This window comes from Leucopleurus acutus, assembly GCF_964270905.1.
Source record: "Leucopleurus acutus genome assembly, chromosome: 5".
NCBI classification, from domain to species: domain Eukaryota; kingdom Metazoa; phylum Chordata; class Mammalia; order Artiodactyla; family Delphinidae; genus Leucopleurus; species Leucopleurus acutus.
In genome coordinates this window covers 133,379,795-133,395,311 of record NC_139147.1, presented here as the reverse complement: position 1 = coordinate 133,395,311, position 15,517 = coordinate 133,379,795, and the positions used below count along the sequence as shown (strand labels likewise).

Genomic DNA, 15,517 nt, shown 5'->3' with positions numbered 1-15,517 from the left:
GAAGTGTAGTTGAAATTTAAATGTGTACTTAAGACAAGGACTGTTCAGTCTTGGGGCAGAGAGAAAAACAGTGTGGATGCTATGGTGTTTAGTCAGCTATAGAGGGACTGGGAATTTGAGAGCTCTCCAGTGAGTCTGGTTCTGCAGAGTTGCAGCACGAAGGAACCATCAGAAATGTCTCAGTCTTGGATTTCCCAGCAGGTCTGGTATCAAAGCATCATCAAAATTTACCAAGTGCATGTTGGACAGCATTCTTTCACTTGTGAATTTTCAAACTAGCTCAAGCACAAAATGGGATTTATTGGCTAAGATACCTATAAAAGTCCAGGAATTTGTCAGGCTGATCAAGATGTTGATGTCATCACAAACATGTCTCTCTTGATCTTGGGGTTCTCCTTCGTGGTGGCAAGATAACCCTAGGCAAGATAACCCTAGAAGCTGCAGGCTTATATCCCACCAGTTTTGCAACCTCAGCAGCAAAAGAACTTCTTTTTTCAATAGGTCTAGCAAAAACCTATATATTGGCTGATGCTTATTGGCTCTGATGGTCTAGGTCAGGTGCTCATCCTTGGGTCAATCATGATGACCATATCAATGCTTGCTTAGGTCAGGTGTGCTTCCCTGAATTAGGGGTGAGATCATGATTCCAGCAACTATGGGGATTGAAAATGGGGAAAGGGGTTCCACAGGAAAAGTAATGAACATTGGTCAAACAAAATCAACAGATGTCTCCTATGAGATGCCTTTATATACATGATTTCATGTAAACTTCTCAACAACACAGTGATACAGCCATTATTGACCACAACTTACAGATAAGGCCTTTGAGGTCCAGACTTTCTTCTCTTTGGGACTATAGCTCTGTGAGTTCCCCAGAGGGCTTGCTTCAAGATGGCCTCACCCGGTGGTTCTCAACCTTGGCCCCAGATCAGAATCACCTGGGGTGCTTTAAAAGAATCCCAGTGTTCAGACCACACTTCTGACCAATTGAGTCAGAGACTCTGGGAGTGGGACCAAGCATCAGTGTTTTTTAGTAGCTCTCCAGTGTGCAGTCGAGGTTGAATACCATGAGCCCAGAGCTGTTCTCTTTTTAGGAAGTTGTAAAGAGAAGAAAGAACAGAGCCGAGTTCTGTTTTCTCAGCAGCACCACCAGTGATGAGGCACACTCTCAGACCCCAAGGAGATCAAACAACCACACTAAAGCAAACTGAAACCCAGTGAAAATCAAGCATTGAGAATGTAGATGTAGATGATACTAACTTTTGGGCTTCATGATTTGGCGGGCATCTATAGTCCAATGTCATTTATTCCCATGGGAAGTTTTGGCAAATGGAAGTATTAGAAAGATAAGCAAGACAATTTTCACTCTGGAGATGTTTATTCAAAAAAATCTGGTGTTTGAGAATCTTATGGATTGGATGATGGATGGGTAAGAATACCTGAAAAATATAAATCTCAGATGTTTGGGGGTCTCTTAGAGGAGTCTTCTGGATGTACCAGTGTTTTCTGGAAAGGAGGATGACTGCCATGACTGAAAGGTCCAGACTTTGTGGGGATGGGTGGACCCCATTTCAGATCTTCAGTAGAGCCTGCAATCAATCCCAGAAGAACTAGGTTCTAATTCACAAAATAAGGACATTTTATAGTGAAGTCCAGACCTCTTGTTTTATAAATTAGGAATCAAGTCTCAGGAAGGAACTCACGATTTGGATTATAAGTTCCGATTCCTCAATATTCTTTCCACCACCCCTGATCAAAGTTGTAGATCCCCTTAGAGTATATCAAGTGTTTTTGTATGTTTCCTTTTGCTATCTCTTCATAAAGTGTTATATCTTATTCTTTAAACTTCATTCTAACTGAATTCTTCATAATTTATTCTGAAGTACCATGCTTATTTATTTTTTCAAGAAATATTCACTGTATTTTATCTTTTCACACGACTACCCTGGCTCCCCAAGCAAACTGTATGCTCTTGGAGGGAAAGTTTTATGCATTTTACTCTTTGTGCCTATGAATCTGTAACAGTTCCATGATCTGTACATGGCAGTGCTGGGTACTGACTGGGCAAGTGATAGCTGGTAGATTTGCTAATTAAGTTGCTGTCCATGTTTCTGATACACCTTATTTGTCTTGGTTTTAGGAGATGGTGGCATAAGAATTCCTGCCTTCAGTCTTAATCTGATTTGTTCTGATGAAGGTGTCCTTAGAATGGAATATCAGACATTCCCCAAATAAGAAAACTTGAGAATCTGTTTCCCTGTGCTGATGCACTGTGTCCCCTAGCCATGGGCTCCTCACTGTGTTGGGTCCTTGATCTCTCCTCTTTGTGTATAATGTGACCTCTTGGTGTTGCAAAGTACATGAAGGGGCTCTCTAGTAAAGCTTCACTTGACACAAAGAACCATCCCTTCCTCAGCATCACTAGGGCTTCTCATTGCCCCTATTCCTTCAGCCAAAAACCATCATTAGCTCACAACTGCCAATGGAACAGTCTCATTCCCAAATGCTCCTCAGAGCATGTAAAGCCCTCGACCATCTTGACATCTCTTGTTTTCCACACCTCATTCCTATCCTGTGCCACAGCCAGAGCAGAAGCTGCAGCCTCCAGGACACACTGCTGCTTGCTGCTGTCCAGATCTTTTGCAGTCACTGCACCATACACACCAGAACTGCCTCCTCATATCACCTTTGCCTTTTGCTGTTACAAGCATCCTTCAAGTCTAATCCAAATGTCACCTTTTTCTTGCAGCTTTTCCTAAATTCTGCTCTATTTCCAAGTACTTTGTGTATCCCTAATCGGAGATGATACCTCATTTTACTTCATTTGATAAGTATTTGCAGACCTTCCTTCACTTCCTTCTCTCCTTTTTTTGGTTTTGTTTATTTATTTATTTATTGAAGTATAGTTGATTTACAATGTTCTGTTAGTTTCAGGTGTACAGCAAAGTGATTCAGTTATACAGAGTTATATATATATTTCAGATTCTTTTCCTTTATAGGTTATTACAAAATATTGAGTATAGTTCACTGTGCTATATGGTAGGTCCTTGCTGGTTATTTATTTTATATATAGTAGTGTGTATATGTTAATACAAAACTCCTAGTTTATCCCTAGGAGTTTACTTTTTATGTCTGTGGGTCTATTTCTGTTTTGCATATAAGTTCATTTGTATAATTTTTTAAATTAATTTTTATTGGAGTATATTTGATTTACAATCGTGTGTTAGTTTCCACTGTACAGCAAGGTGAATCAGTTATACATATACATATATCCACTCTGTTTTAGATTCTTTTCCCATATAGGTCATTACAGAGTATTGAGCAGAGTTCCCTGTGCTATACACTAGGTTATTATTAGTTATCTATTTTATGTATAGTAGTGTGTATATGTCAATCTCAATCTCCCAATTTATCCCTCCTCCCTTTTGCCCCTTGGTAACCATAAGTTTGATTTCTACATCTGTAACTCTATTTCTATTTTATAAATGAATTCATTGTACAATTGTTTTTAGACTCCACATATAAGCGATATCATATGATACTTCTCTTTCCCTGTCTGGCTTAATTCACTTAGTATGATCATCTCTAGGTCTTACTGAGTCCTCACTCTGTACCAACCACTAGGCATGTAAAGATGTATCCAACACACTACAGTCCCGGCTTAAAGAAGTTTACTTAGAGAGGGAGGCAGACATGTCAGTAACAAGAATGGAAGTTTCACAAGAGTGAAGACTTTCGTCTGTTTTGTCCACTACTGAAGCCAGATTGCCTGCAACAGTGCCAAGAACATAGTTGGCACTCAAGAGATGTTTGTTGAATGAATATATAAATAAATAATCTATCAGAAATGTGCATGGATGTACATACACCTATGTGTACACATATGCATAGACATGTATAGATAAATATAGACAAATGATATAAACAAAGTCCAATAAGATTGCAGAGGAAGGAAGACTTTGCTGAGTTAGGTTCTAAATCATGAGTTGCACTTTGCCTGACAAAGATTCTACTTCTGTTTTAGGCAAGGGTTACACCTTAATTTTTATTTCCCCATGTTGCCTGCAGTGAGCTTTACACAGCATGGTAACTCAGTAAATGTTTGTGGCACTGAACTGAAGCTCTGGCCCCTCACTGCTCACCTGATTTGCCTGGCCTGTATTAAAAGACATACTGATCCGAGTACTGATGCCTGATCTCCTGCCCCCCGCACCATCTACTTCCTCCCTGGGCTAAGCCCAGGGAATTTGGAAAGCCTCTGCTTATTATAAAGGTGGAACCAGGACTGTCCACACTGCATGGCCTCTGCTGCCAGAGCAGGCTCCAGGGTATTTGTCTGGAATGGTCCAATCTGACAATGTAGCTTTGCCACATAGCTGCTCAAACTGGTGGAGTTTGATTCTCTTGCATACAGCATTATTTATCCATTTCAGTATACTCAAAATGTGGCTTTTGCTCTTAGAAGTGCCTGGATTTGCTTCTGTGTGAGGTTTGTTAGGCAGTTGAATGGAAATGGTTGGATTGATGGAGCTTCTAAGTAATTAATTCAACAGTTCTTTCTTTTTTTTTTTAAACATCTTTATTGGAGTATAATTGCTTTACAAGGGTGTGTTAGTTTCTGCTTTATAACAAAGTGAATCAGTTATACGTATACATATGTCCCCATAGCTCTTCCCTCTTGTGTCTCCAGCCCTCCCACACTCCCTATCCCACCCCTCTAGGTGGTCAAAAAGCACCGAGCTGATCTCCCTGTGCTATGCGGTTGCTTCCCACTAGCTATCTATTTTACGTGTGGTAGTGTATATATGTCCATGCAACTCTCTCACTTTGTCCCAGCTTACCCTCCCCTGTCCCTGTATCCTCAAGTCCATTCTCTAGTAGGTCTGTGTCTTTAATCCCATCTTCCCCCTATGTTCTTCATGACCTTTTTTTTTTTTTTTACAGATTCCATATATATATGTTAGTACATGGTAGTTGTTTTTCTCTTTCTGACTTACTTCACTCTGTATGACAGATTATAAGTCCATCCACATCACTACAAATAACTCAATTTCGTTTCATTTTATGGCTGAGTAATATTCCATTGTATATATGTGCCACATCTTCTTTATCCATTCATCTGGGTTCTTTTTACATCTTTATTGGAGTATAATTTCTTTACAGTGGTGTGTTAGTTTCTGCTTTATAACAAAGTGAATCAGTTATACATATACATATGTTCCCATATCTCTTCCCTCTTGGCATCTCCCTCCCTCCCACCCTCCCAATCCGACCCCTCCAGGCAGTCACAAAGCACGGAGCTGATCTCCTTGTGCTATGCGGCTGCTTCCCACTAGCTATCTACCTTACGTTTGGTAGTGTATATATGTCCATGCCTCTCTCTCGTTTTGTCACAGCTTACACTTCCCCCTCACCATATCCTCAAGTCCATTCTCTAGTAGGTCTGTGTCTTTATTCCTGTCTTACCCCTAGGTTCTTCATGAAATTTTTTTTCTTATATTCCGTGTATATGTGTTAGCATATGGTATTTGTCTTTCTCTTTCTGACTTACTTCACTCTGTGTGACAGACTTTAGGTCTATCCACCTCATTACAAATAGCTCAATTTTGTTTCTTTTTATGGCTGAGTAATATCCTATTGTATATATGTGCCACATCTCCTTTATCCATTCATCCAATGATGGACACTTATGTTGTTTCCATCTCTGGGCTATTGTAAATAGAGCTGCAATGCACATTTTGGTACCTGACTCTTTTTGAATTATGGTTTTCTCAGGGTATATGCCCAGTAGTGGGATTGCTGGGTCATATGGTAGTGCTATTTGTAGTTTCTTAAGGAACATCCATACTGTTCTCCATAGTGACTGTACCAATTCACATTCCCACCAGCAGTGCAAGAGTGTTCCCTTTTCTCCACACCCTCTCCAGCATTTATTGTTTCTAGATTTTTTGATGATGGCCATTCTGACTGGTGTGAGATGATATCTCATTGTAGTTTTGATATGCATTTCTCTAATGATTAATGATGTTGAGCATTTTTTCATGTGTTTGTTGGCAGTCTGTATATCTTCTTTGGAGAAATGTCTATTTAGGTCTTCTGCCCATTTTTGGATTGGGTTGTTTGTTTTTTTGTTATTGAGCTGCATTAACTGCTTGTAAATTTTGGAGATTAATCCTCTGTCAGTTGCTTCATTTGCAAATATTTTCTCCCATTCTGAGTGTTGTTTTTTGGTCTTGATTATGGTTTCCTTTGCAGTTTCATTAGGTCCCATTTATTTATTTTTGTTTTTATTTCCATTTCTCTAGGAGGTGGGTCAAAAAGGATCTTGCTGTGATTTATGTCATAGAGTGTTCTGCCTATGTTTTCCCCTAAGAGTTTGATAGTTTCTAGCCTTACATTTAGGTCTTTAATCCATTTTGAGCTTATTTTTGTGTATGGTGTTAGGGAGTGATCTAATCTCATACTTTTACATGTACCTGTCCAGTTTCCCCAGCACCACTTATTCAAGAAGCTATCCTTTATCCACTGTACATTCCTGACTCCTTTATCAAAGAAAAGGTGACCATATGTGTGTGGGTTTATCTCTAGGCTTTCTATCCTGTTCCATTGATCTATATTTCTGTTTTTGTGCCTGTACCATACTGTCTTGATTACTATAGCTTTGTAGGGTCTGAAGTCTAGGGAGCCTGATTCCTCCAGCTCCATTTCTCATTCTCAGGATTGCTTTGGCTATGCGGGGTCTTTTGTGTTTCCATACAAATTGTGAAATTTTTTGTTCTAGTTCTGTGAAAAATGCCAGTGGTAGTTTGATAGGGATTGCATTGAATCTGTAGATTGCTTTGGGTAGTAGAGTCATTTTCACAATGCTGAATCTTCCAACCTAACAACATGGTATATCTCTCCATCTGTTTGTATCATCTTTAGTTTCTTTCATCAGTGTCTTATAATTTTCTGCATACAGGTCTTTTGTCTCTTTAGGTAAATTTATTCCTAGATATTTTATTCTTTTTGTTGCAATGATAAATGGGAGTGTTTTCTTGATTTCACTTTCAGATTTTTCATCATTAGCATATAGGAATGCATGAGATTTCTGTGCATTAATTTTGTATCCCACTACTTTCCTGAATTCATTGATTAGCTCTGGTAGTTTTCTGGTAGCATCTTTAGGATTCTCTATGTATAGTATCATGTCATCTGCAAACAGTGACAGCTTTACTTCTTCTTTTCTGATTTGGATTCCTTTTATTTCCTTTTCTTCTCTGATTACTGTGGCTAAAACTTCCAAAACTATGTTGAATAAGAGTGGTGAAAGTGGGCAAACTTGTCCTGTTCCTAATTCTAGTGTAAATGATTTCAGGTTTTCACCATTGAGAACGAAGTTGGCTGTGGGTTTGTCATATATGGCCTTTATTATGTTGAGGAAATTTTCCTCTATGCCTACTTTCTGGAGGGTTTTTATCATCAATGGGTGTTGAATTTTGTTGAAAGCTTTCTCTGCATCTATTGAGATGATTATATGGTTTTTCTCCTTCAATTTGTTAATATGGTGTATCACATTGATTGATTTGCGTTTATTGAAGAATCCTTGCATTCCTGGAATAAACCCCACTTGGTCATGGTGTATGATCCTCTTAATGTGCTGTTGGATCCTGTTTGCTAGTATTTTGTTGAGGAATTTTGCATCTATGTTCATCAGTGATATTGGCCTGTAGATTTCTTTCTTTTTGACATCTTTGTCTGGTTTCGGTATCAGGGTGATGGTGGCCTCGTAGAATTAGTTTGTGAGTGTTCCTCCCTCTTCTATACTTTGAAGCGTTTGAGAAGGATAGGTGTTAGCTCTTCTCTCAATGTTTGACAGAATTCTCCTGTGAAGCCATCTGGTCCTGGGCTTTTTTTTTTTTTTGGAAGATTTTTAATCACAGTTTCAATTTCAGTGCTTGTGATTGGTCTGTTCATATTTTCTATTTCTTCCTGATTCAGTCTTGGCAGGTTGTGCATTTCTAAGAATTTGTCCATTTCTTCCAGGTTGTCCATTTTCTTGGCATAGAGTTGCTTGTAGTAATCTCTCATGATCTTTTGTGTTTCTTCAGTGTCAGATGTTACTTCTCCTTTTTCATTTCTTGTTCTATTGATTTGAGTCTTCTCCCTTTTTTTCTTGATGAGCCTGCCTAATGGTTTATCAATTTTGTTTATCTTCTCAAAGAACAAGCTTTTAGTTTTATTGATCTTTGCTATCGTTTCCTTCATTTCTTTTTCATTTATTTCTGATCTGATTTTATGATGTCTTTCCTTCTGCTAACTTTGGGGTTTTTGGTTCTTCTTTCTCTAATTACTTGAGGTGCAAAGTTAGGTTGTTTATTCGAGGTATTTCCTGTTTCCTAAGGTAGGATTGTATTGCTATAAACTTCCCTCTCAGAACTGCTTTTGCTGAATCCCATAGGTTTTGGGTCGGCGTGTCTCCATTGTCATTTGTTTATAGGTATTTTTTTGTTCCGTCTTTGATTTCTTCAGTGATCACTTCGTTATTAAGTAGTGTATTGTTTAGCCTCCATGTGTTTGTAATTTTTACAGATCTCTTCCTGTAATTGATATCTAGTCTCATAGCATTGTGGTCGGAAAAGATACTTGATACAATTTCAATTTTCTTAAATTTACCAAGGCTTGATTTGTGACCCAAGATATGATCTATCCTGGAGAATGTTCCATGAGCACTTGAGAAAAATGTGTATTCTGTTGTTTTTGGATGGAATGTTCTATAAATATCAATTAAGTCCATCTTGTTTAATGTATCAATTAAATCTTGTGTTTCCTTATGTATTTTCATTTTGGGTGAACTGTCCATTGGTGAAAGTGGGGTGTTAAATTCCCCTACTATGAATGTGTTACTGTCGATTTCCCCTTTTATGGCTGTTAGTGTTTGCCTTACTTATTGAGGTGCTCCTATGTTGGGTGCATAAGTATTTACAATTGTTATATCTTCTTCTTGGATCGATCCCTTGATCATTATGTAGTGTCCTTCTTTGTCTCTTCTAATAGTCTTTATTTTAAAGTCTACTTTTTCTGATATGAGAATTGCTACTCCAGCTTTCTTTTGTTTTCCATTTGCGTGGAGTATCTTTTTCTATCCACTTACTTTCAGTCTGTATGTGTCTCTAGGTCTGAAGTGGGTCTCTTGTAGACAGCATATATATGGGTCTTGTTTTTGTATCCATTCAGCCAATCTGTGTCTTTTGGTGGGAGCATTTAATCCATTTACATTTAAGGTAATTATCGATATGTATGTTCCTATAGCCATTTTCTTAATTGTTTGGGGTTTGTTATTGTAGGTCTTTTCCTTCTCTTGTGGTTCTTGCCTAGAGAAGATCCTTTAGCATTTGTTGTAAAGCTGGTTTGTTGGTGTGAACCCTCTCAGCTTTTGCTTGTCTGTAAAGTTTTTAATTTCTCCATCAAATCTGAATGAGATCCTTGCTGGGTAGAGTAGTCTTGGTTGCAGGTTTTTCTCCTTCATCACTTTAAATATGTCCTGCCAGTCCCTTCTGTCTTGCAGAGTTTCTGCTGAAAGATCAGCTGTTAACCTTATGGGGATTCCCTTGTGTGTTATTTGTTGTTTTTCCCTTGCTGCTTTTAATATGCTTTCTTTGTATTTAATTTTTGATAGTTTGATTAATATGTGTGTTGGCATGTTTCTCCTTGGATTTATCCTGTATGGGACTCCCTGTGCTTCCTGCACTTGATTAACTATTTCCTTTCCCATATTAGGGACGTTTTCAACTATAGTCTCTTCAAATATTTTCTCAGTCCCTTTCTTTTTCTCTTCTTCTTCTAGAACCCCTATAATTCGAATGTTGGTGCATTTAGTGTTGTCCCAGAGGTCTCTGAGACTGTCCTCAGTTCTTTTCATTCTTTTTTCTCTATTCTGCTCTGCAGTAGTTATTTCCACTATTTTATCTTCCAGGTCACTTATCTGTTCTTCTGCCTCAGTTATTCTGCTATTGATCCCATCTAGAGTATTTTTAATTTCATTTATTGTGTTGTTCTTCATTGCTTGTTTCATCTTTAGTTCTTTTAGGCCCTTGTTAAATGTTTCTTTCATTTTCTCTATTCTATTTCCAAGATTTTGGATTATCTTTACTATCATTATTCTAAATTCTTTTTCAGGTTGACTGCCTATTTCCTCTTCATTTGTTAGGTCTGATGGGTTTTTATCTTGCTCCTTCATCTGCTGTGTGTTTTTCTGTCTTCTCATTTTGCTTATCTTACTGTGTTTGGGGTCTCCTTTTTGCAGGCTGCAGGTTTGTAGTTCCTGTTGTTTTTGGTGTCTGTCACCAGTGGCTAAAGTTGGTTCAGTGGGTTGTGTAGGCTTCCTGGTGGAGGGGACTAGTGCCTGTGTTCTGGTGGATGAGGCTGGATCTTGTCTTTCTGTTGGGCAGTTCCACATCTGGTGGTTTTTTGGGGGTGTTTGTGGCCTTTTTATGATTTTAGGCAGCCTCTCTGCTAATGGGTGGTGTTGTTTTCCTGTCTTGCTAGTTGTTTGGCATAGGGTGTCCAGCACTGTAGCTTGCTGGTCGTTGAGTGAAGCTGGGTGTTGGTGTTGAGATGGAGATCTCTGGGAGATTTTCACCATTTGATATTATGTGGAGCTAGGAGGTGTCTTGTGGACCAGTGTCCTGACGTTGGCTCTCCCACATCAGAGGCACAGCACTGACTCCTGGCTGCAGCACAAAGAGCGTTTCATCCACACGGCTCAGAGAAAAAGGGAGAAAAAGTAGAAAGAAAATATTAGTAGAAGTAGAAAGAAAGAAAGAAAGAAAGAAGGGAGGGAGGGAGGGAGGGAGGAAGGAAGGAGGGAAGGAAGGAAAAAAGGAAAGAAGATAAAGTAAAATAAAATAAAGTAAGAAAAAATATAATAAAGTTATTAAAATAAAAAAAATAATTATTAAGAGAAAAAAAACCGGACGGATAGAATCCTAGGACAAATGGTGGAAGCAAAGCTATACAGACAAAATCTCACACAGAAGCATACACATAAACACTCACAAAAAGAGGAAAAGGAGAAAAAATCATAAATCTTGCTCTCAAAGTCCACCTCCTCAATTTGGGATGATTTGTTGTCTAAAGGAGGGAAGGAAGGAAATAAAGAATGAAGATAAAGTAAAATAAAATAAAGTTATTAAAATAAAAAGTAATTATTAAGAAAAAAAGAAACGGACGGATAGACCCCTCGGACAAATGGTAGAAGCAAAGCTATACAGACAAAATATCACACAGAAGCATACACATACACACTCACAAAAAGAAGAAAAGGGGAAAAAATCATAAATCTTGCTCTCAACGTCCACCTCCTTAATTTGGGATGATTCGTTGTCTATTCATGTATTCCACAGATGCAGGGTACATCTAGTTGATTGTGGAGCTTTAATCCACTGCTTCTGAGGCTGCTGGGAGAAATTTCCCTTTCTCTTCTTTGTTCTCACAGCTCACAGGGGCTCAGCTTTGGATTTGGCCCCGCCTCTGTGTGTAGGTCGCAGAAGGGCGTCTGTTCTTCGCTCAGACAGGACGGGGTTAAAGGAGCCGCTGATTCGGGGGCTCTGGCTCACTCAGGACGGGGGGAGGGAGGGGCACGGAGTGCGGGGCGAGCCTGCAGCGGCAGAGGCCGGCATGACGTTGTACCAGCCTGAGGTGCGCCGTGCGTTCTCCCGGGAGAGTTGTCCCTGGATCCCGGGAACCTGGCAGTGGCGGGCTGCACAGGCTCCCCAGAAGGGGGTGTGGATAGTGACCTGGGCTCACACTCAGGCTTCTTGGTGGCGGCAGCAGCAGCCTTAGCGTCTCATGCCCGTCTCTGGGGTTTGCGCTTTTAGCCGCGGCTCGCGCCCGTTTCTGGAGCTCCTTTAAGCAGTGCTCTTAATCCCCTCTCCTCACGCACCAGGAAACAAAGAGGGAAGAAAAAGTCCCTTGCCTCTTCTGCAGCTCCAGACTTTTCCCTGGACTCCCTTCCGGCTAGCCGTGGTGCACTAACCCCCTGCAGGCTGTGTTCACGCTGCCAACCCCAGTCCTCTCCCGGCGCTCCGACCGAAGCCCAAGCCTCAACTCCCAGCCCCGCCCGCCCCAGTGGGTGAGCAGACAAGCCTCTCCGACTGGTGAGTGCCGGTCGGCCCTGATCCTCTGTGTGGGAATCTCTCTGCTTTGCCCTCCGCACCCCTGTTGCTGTGCTCTCCTCCACAGCTCCGAAGCTTCCCCCTCCGCCACCCGCAGTCGCCGCCCGCGAAGGGGTTTCCTAGTGTGTGGAAACCTTTCCTCCTTCACAGCTCCCTCCCACTGGTGCAGGTCCCGTCCCTATCCTTTTGTCTGTGTTTATTCTTTTTTCTTTTGCCGTACCCAGGTACGTGGTGGTGGTGGTGGGGGTTTCTTGCCTTTTGGGAGGTCTGAGGTCTTCTGCCAGCATTCAGTAGGTGTTCTGTAGTTGTTCCATGTGTAGATGTATTTCTGGTGTATCTGTGGGGAGGAAAGTGATCTCCGCATCTTACTCTTCTGCCATCTTCCCGAAGCCCCCACATTAAATGTTTTGACATCATATTTTACATCTTTTTGTTTTGTGTATCCCTTACCTACTTATTGTGGATATAGATAAATTTATTACTTTTGTCTTTTAACCTTCCTACTAGCTTCATAAGTGGTTGATCTATTACCTTTACTGTATATTTGCCTTTACAATGAGATTTTTTTCCTTTTGTAATTTTTATGTTTCTAGTTGTGGTATTTTCTTTTCTATTGATACTTCGAGATGTCCCTTTAACACTTCTTGTAAAGCAGTTTTAGAGGTGCTGAACTGTTTTAACTTTCACTTATCTGCAAAATTCTTGATCTGTCATTCAAATCTTAATTATAGCCTTGCCAGGTAGAGTGTTCTTGGTTGTAGGTTTTTTCTTTCATCACTTTAAATATATTGTGCCACTCCCTTGTGGTTTGCATAGTTTCTGCTGAAAAGTCAGCTGAGAGTCTATGGGAGTTCCCTTGTATGTAACTAACTGGTTTTTCCTTGCTTCTTTTAATATTCTCTCTTTATTTTTAATTTTTGCAATTTCAATTACAATTTGTCTTTGTGTGGATCTTTTTGGGTTCATCTAGCTTTAGACTCTCTGTGCTTCCAAGATCTGTTTGTTTCCTTTCCTAGGTTAGGGAAGTTTTCAGCTATTATTTATTCAAATAATTTATCTGTCCCTTTCTCCCTCTCTTTTCCTTTGGAACTTCTATGATACAAATATTAGTATGTGTGATGTTGTCACAGAGATCCCTAAAACTAGCCTCATTTTTTAAAAATTCTTTTTTCTTCTTTCTTTTCAGCTTGTGTGATTTCCACCACTGTCTTCCAATTTGCTGATCTGTTCCTCTGGAAGATCATATCTACTGTTGAATCCTTTTAGTGTATTTTTTATTTCAGTTATTTTATTCTTCTCTTTGGCTCTTCTTTACATTTTCTAATTCTTTGTTAAAATTCTTGCTGTGTTCATTCATTCTTCCTGTGAGTTCATTGAGCATCTTTATGATCATTACCTTGAACTCTATCAAGTAGACTGCTTATGTCTCTTCACTTAGTTCTTCTTCTGGGGTTTTATCTTGTTCCTTCATTTGGAACATATTTTTCTGTCATTTATTTTGCTTAATTCTGTGTCTTTATTTCTATATATTAGGTAGGTAAGTTACATTTTTGATATTGGAGGAGTGGTCTTATGTAGGAGATGTCTTATGGGGCCCAGCAGCACACTTCCTTCTGGTCACCAGAGCTATGTGCTCTATGGGTACCCCCTATGTGGGCTGCATGTGTCCTTCTGTTGTGGTGGGGCTTACTACTGGCCACACTGGTAAGAAGAACTGGACTCCAGGCCAGTTGGTTGCCAGGCTCTGCCTCATGCTTTTGGGCAGGGCTGGGTCCCCAGTGGCTACTTGTGGAGCCTATGGTGTCCAGAGGCTGGTGCCAGCCTGCTGGTGGATAGAGGCCGGTCACAGGTGGCTGGCTGCAGGGCCTCTGTGCCTGGGCCAGGTGTTGACTGTCTGGTGAATGGGTAAGTCCCCTGGCACTAATAGGTTAGAGGGAGGAATCTAAAATGGCAGTAACTAGTACCAGTGTCCTTGTGGTAGAATGAACTTCCTAAAATCACTGCTGCTGGGATGCAAATACTATTAATATACTAAAACACATTGAATTGTCCACTTTAAAGGGTAAATTTTGTAGAATGTGAATTATATCTCAATAATAAAATTAATGAATAAGTAAAATATATGATATATTAGAATATGATGAGTATAGATCTGAAAGTCATTGCTAACATGATTCAGCCAATAACTACTGAGGATCCTCGATTTCTTCCTTAGCAAAGTAAGGGTTTAGTCTAAATGATCTATAGGATGACTTCCAAATCTAGTTTCCAGTGATTCCCTCAGTCTTCCCACATGATTAGAAATTTCAAAGTAACTGCTGGAAAGGTCACCTCTAGAATAAAATCCAGTCCTTATACCTTTGGTATCTCATTGAAGGTATGTCTATTTTTGAGTATTGGTTATTTTATCTATTTCCCTATTAATAGAGAACAACTTTGACTTGGTGGAATTTCTGTAAGATTGTAAATTCCCGTGAAGATTTCTGATTGTGTGCTCATGGAGAGAAATACTGAAGTTAAAGTAATTTATAAAACTGAGTATAACCAGAAATGAGGGAGCAGTTCTTACAAGGGTTTAATGAAGAAAGAAACATGGGTAGCTGTTGGATTTTTGAGCCAAGTTGTGAACATATAAAATAGTCATTGTTGACATGAAAATAGATGGTTAAAAGTAGTGACTACATAAGTTCTGAGTCCAAAGATTTTGTATAAACCTCATGGCACAGTGGTTAAGAGCTTGGGCTCTGTGATCATCTTGTCTGGGTTAGGATGATGGATCCATCACTTACCAAGTCACCTGTGCCTGTTTCCTTATCTGTCACGTGGGTATAGTAGTTGTACCTCCCAGTAAGATGGTTGTGAGGGTTAAATAAGATAATGCTTAAAAAGCACTGAGAAAAGTATCTGAGCTATGGCAAGGACTCAGCAAACATTAGCATTATCTATTGTCAACAAATACTCAAACTCTTGATGAATGTTTTAAACACTACTGGTATTATTGACAAATACAGTGTTTACAGTGTATTGTGCTCTAAACCAACTTTCCCAGTAGTTATTTCTTGTTAGACAATGAGATTTTTTATATTGTAAATAACATTTTTTACAGAGTAAAAGCAAGAAAACGTCACTAACAAAATGAAGATCCTGTTAATTGTATTTGTTCTCATCCTTTGGACTGAAACACTGACATATCAGAGCCCAGGTACCAGTACATTTTATGCTTATTATTATTAGGAAAATAAATATTTTATGTCTCAACAAATCTTTATTTTAATAAATAGAAACAAGGAATTTATTTCTTTACTAAAAACATCAAAGCAGACAGCATTTATTTGTAGTTGGCAATATATTCTATCAAGCAA

At 39.4% G+C, this 15,517-nt stretch overlaps 1 protein-coding gene across 1 annotated transcript in view; it reads left to right on the top strand.

Annotated features, from left to right (window-relative positions):
- Positions 1–15,290: 15,290 nt before the first annotated feature.
- COL6A5 (collagen type VI alpha 5 chain) overlaps positions 15,291–15,517 on the top strand; it is a gene marked incomplete at both ends in the record, with an annotated part of 114,934 nt that continues 114,707 nt past the window's right edge. The window contains one exon of the mRNA XM_082840403.1: positions 15,291–15,357. Within this exon, the coding sequence (XP_082696529.1) occupies positions 15,291–15,357 (67 nt within the window). The remainder of the gene's footprint in view (positions 15,358–15,517) is intronic.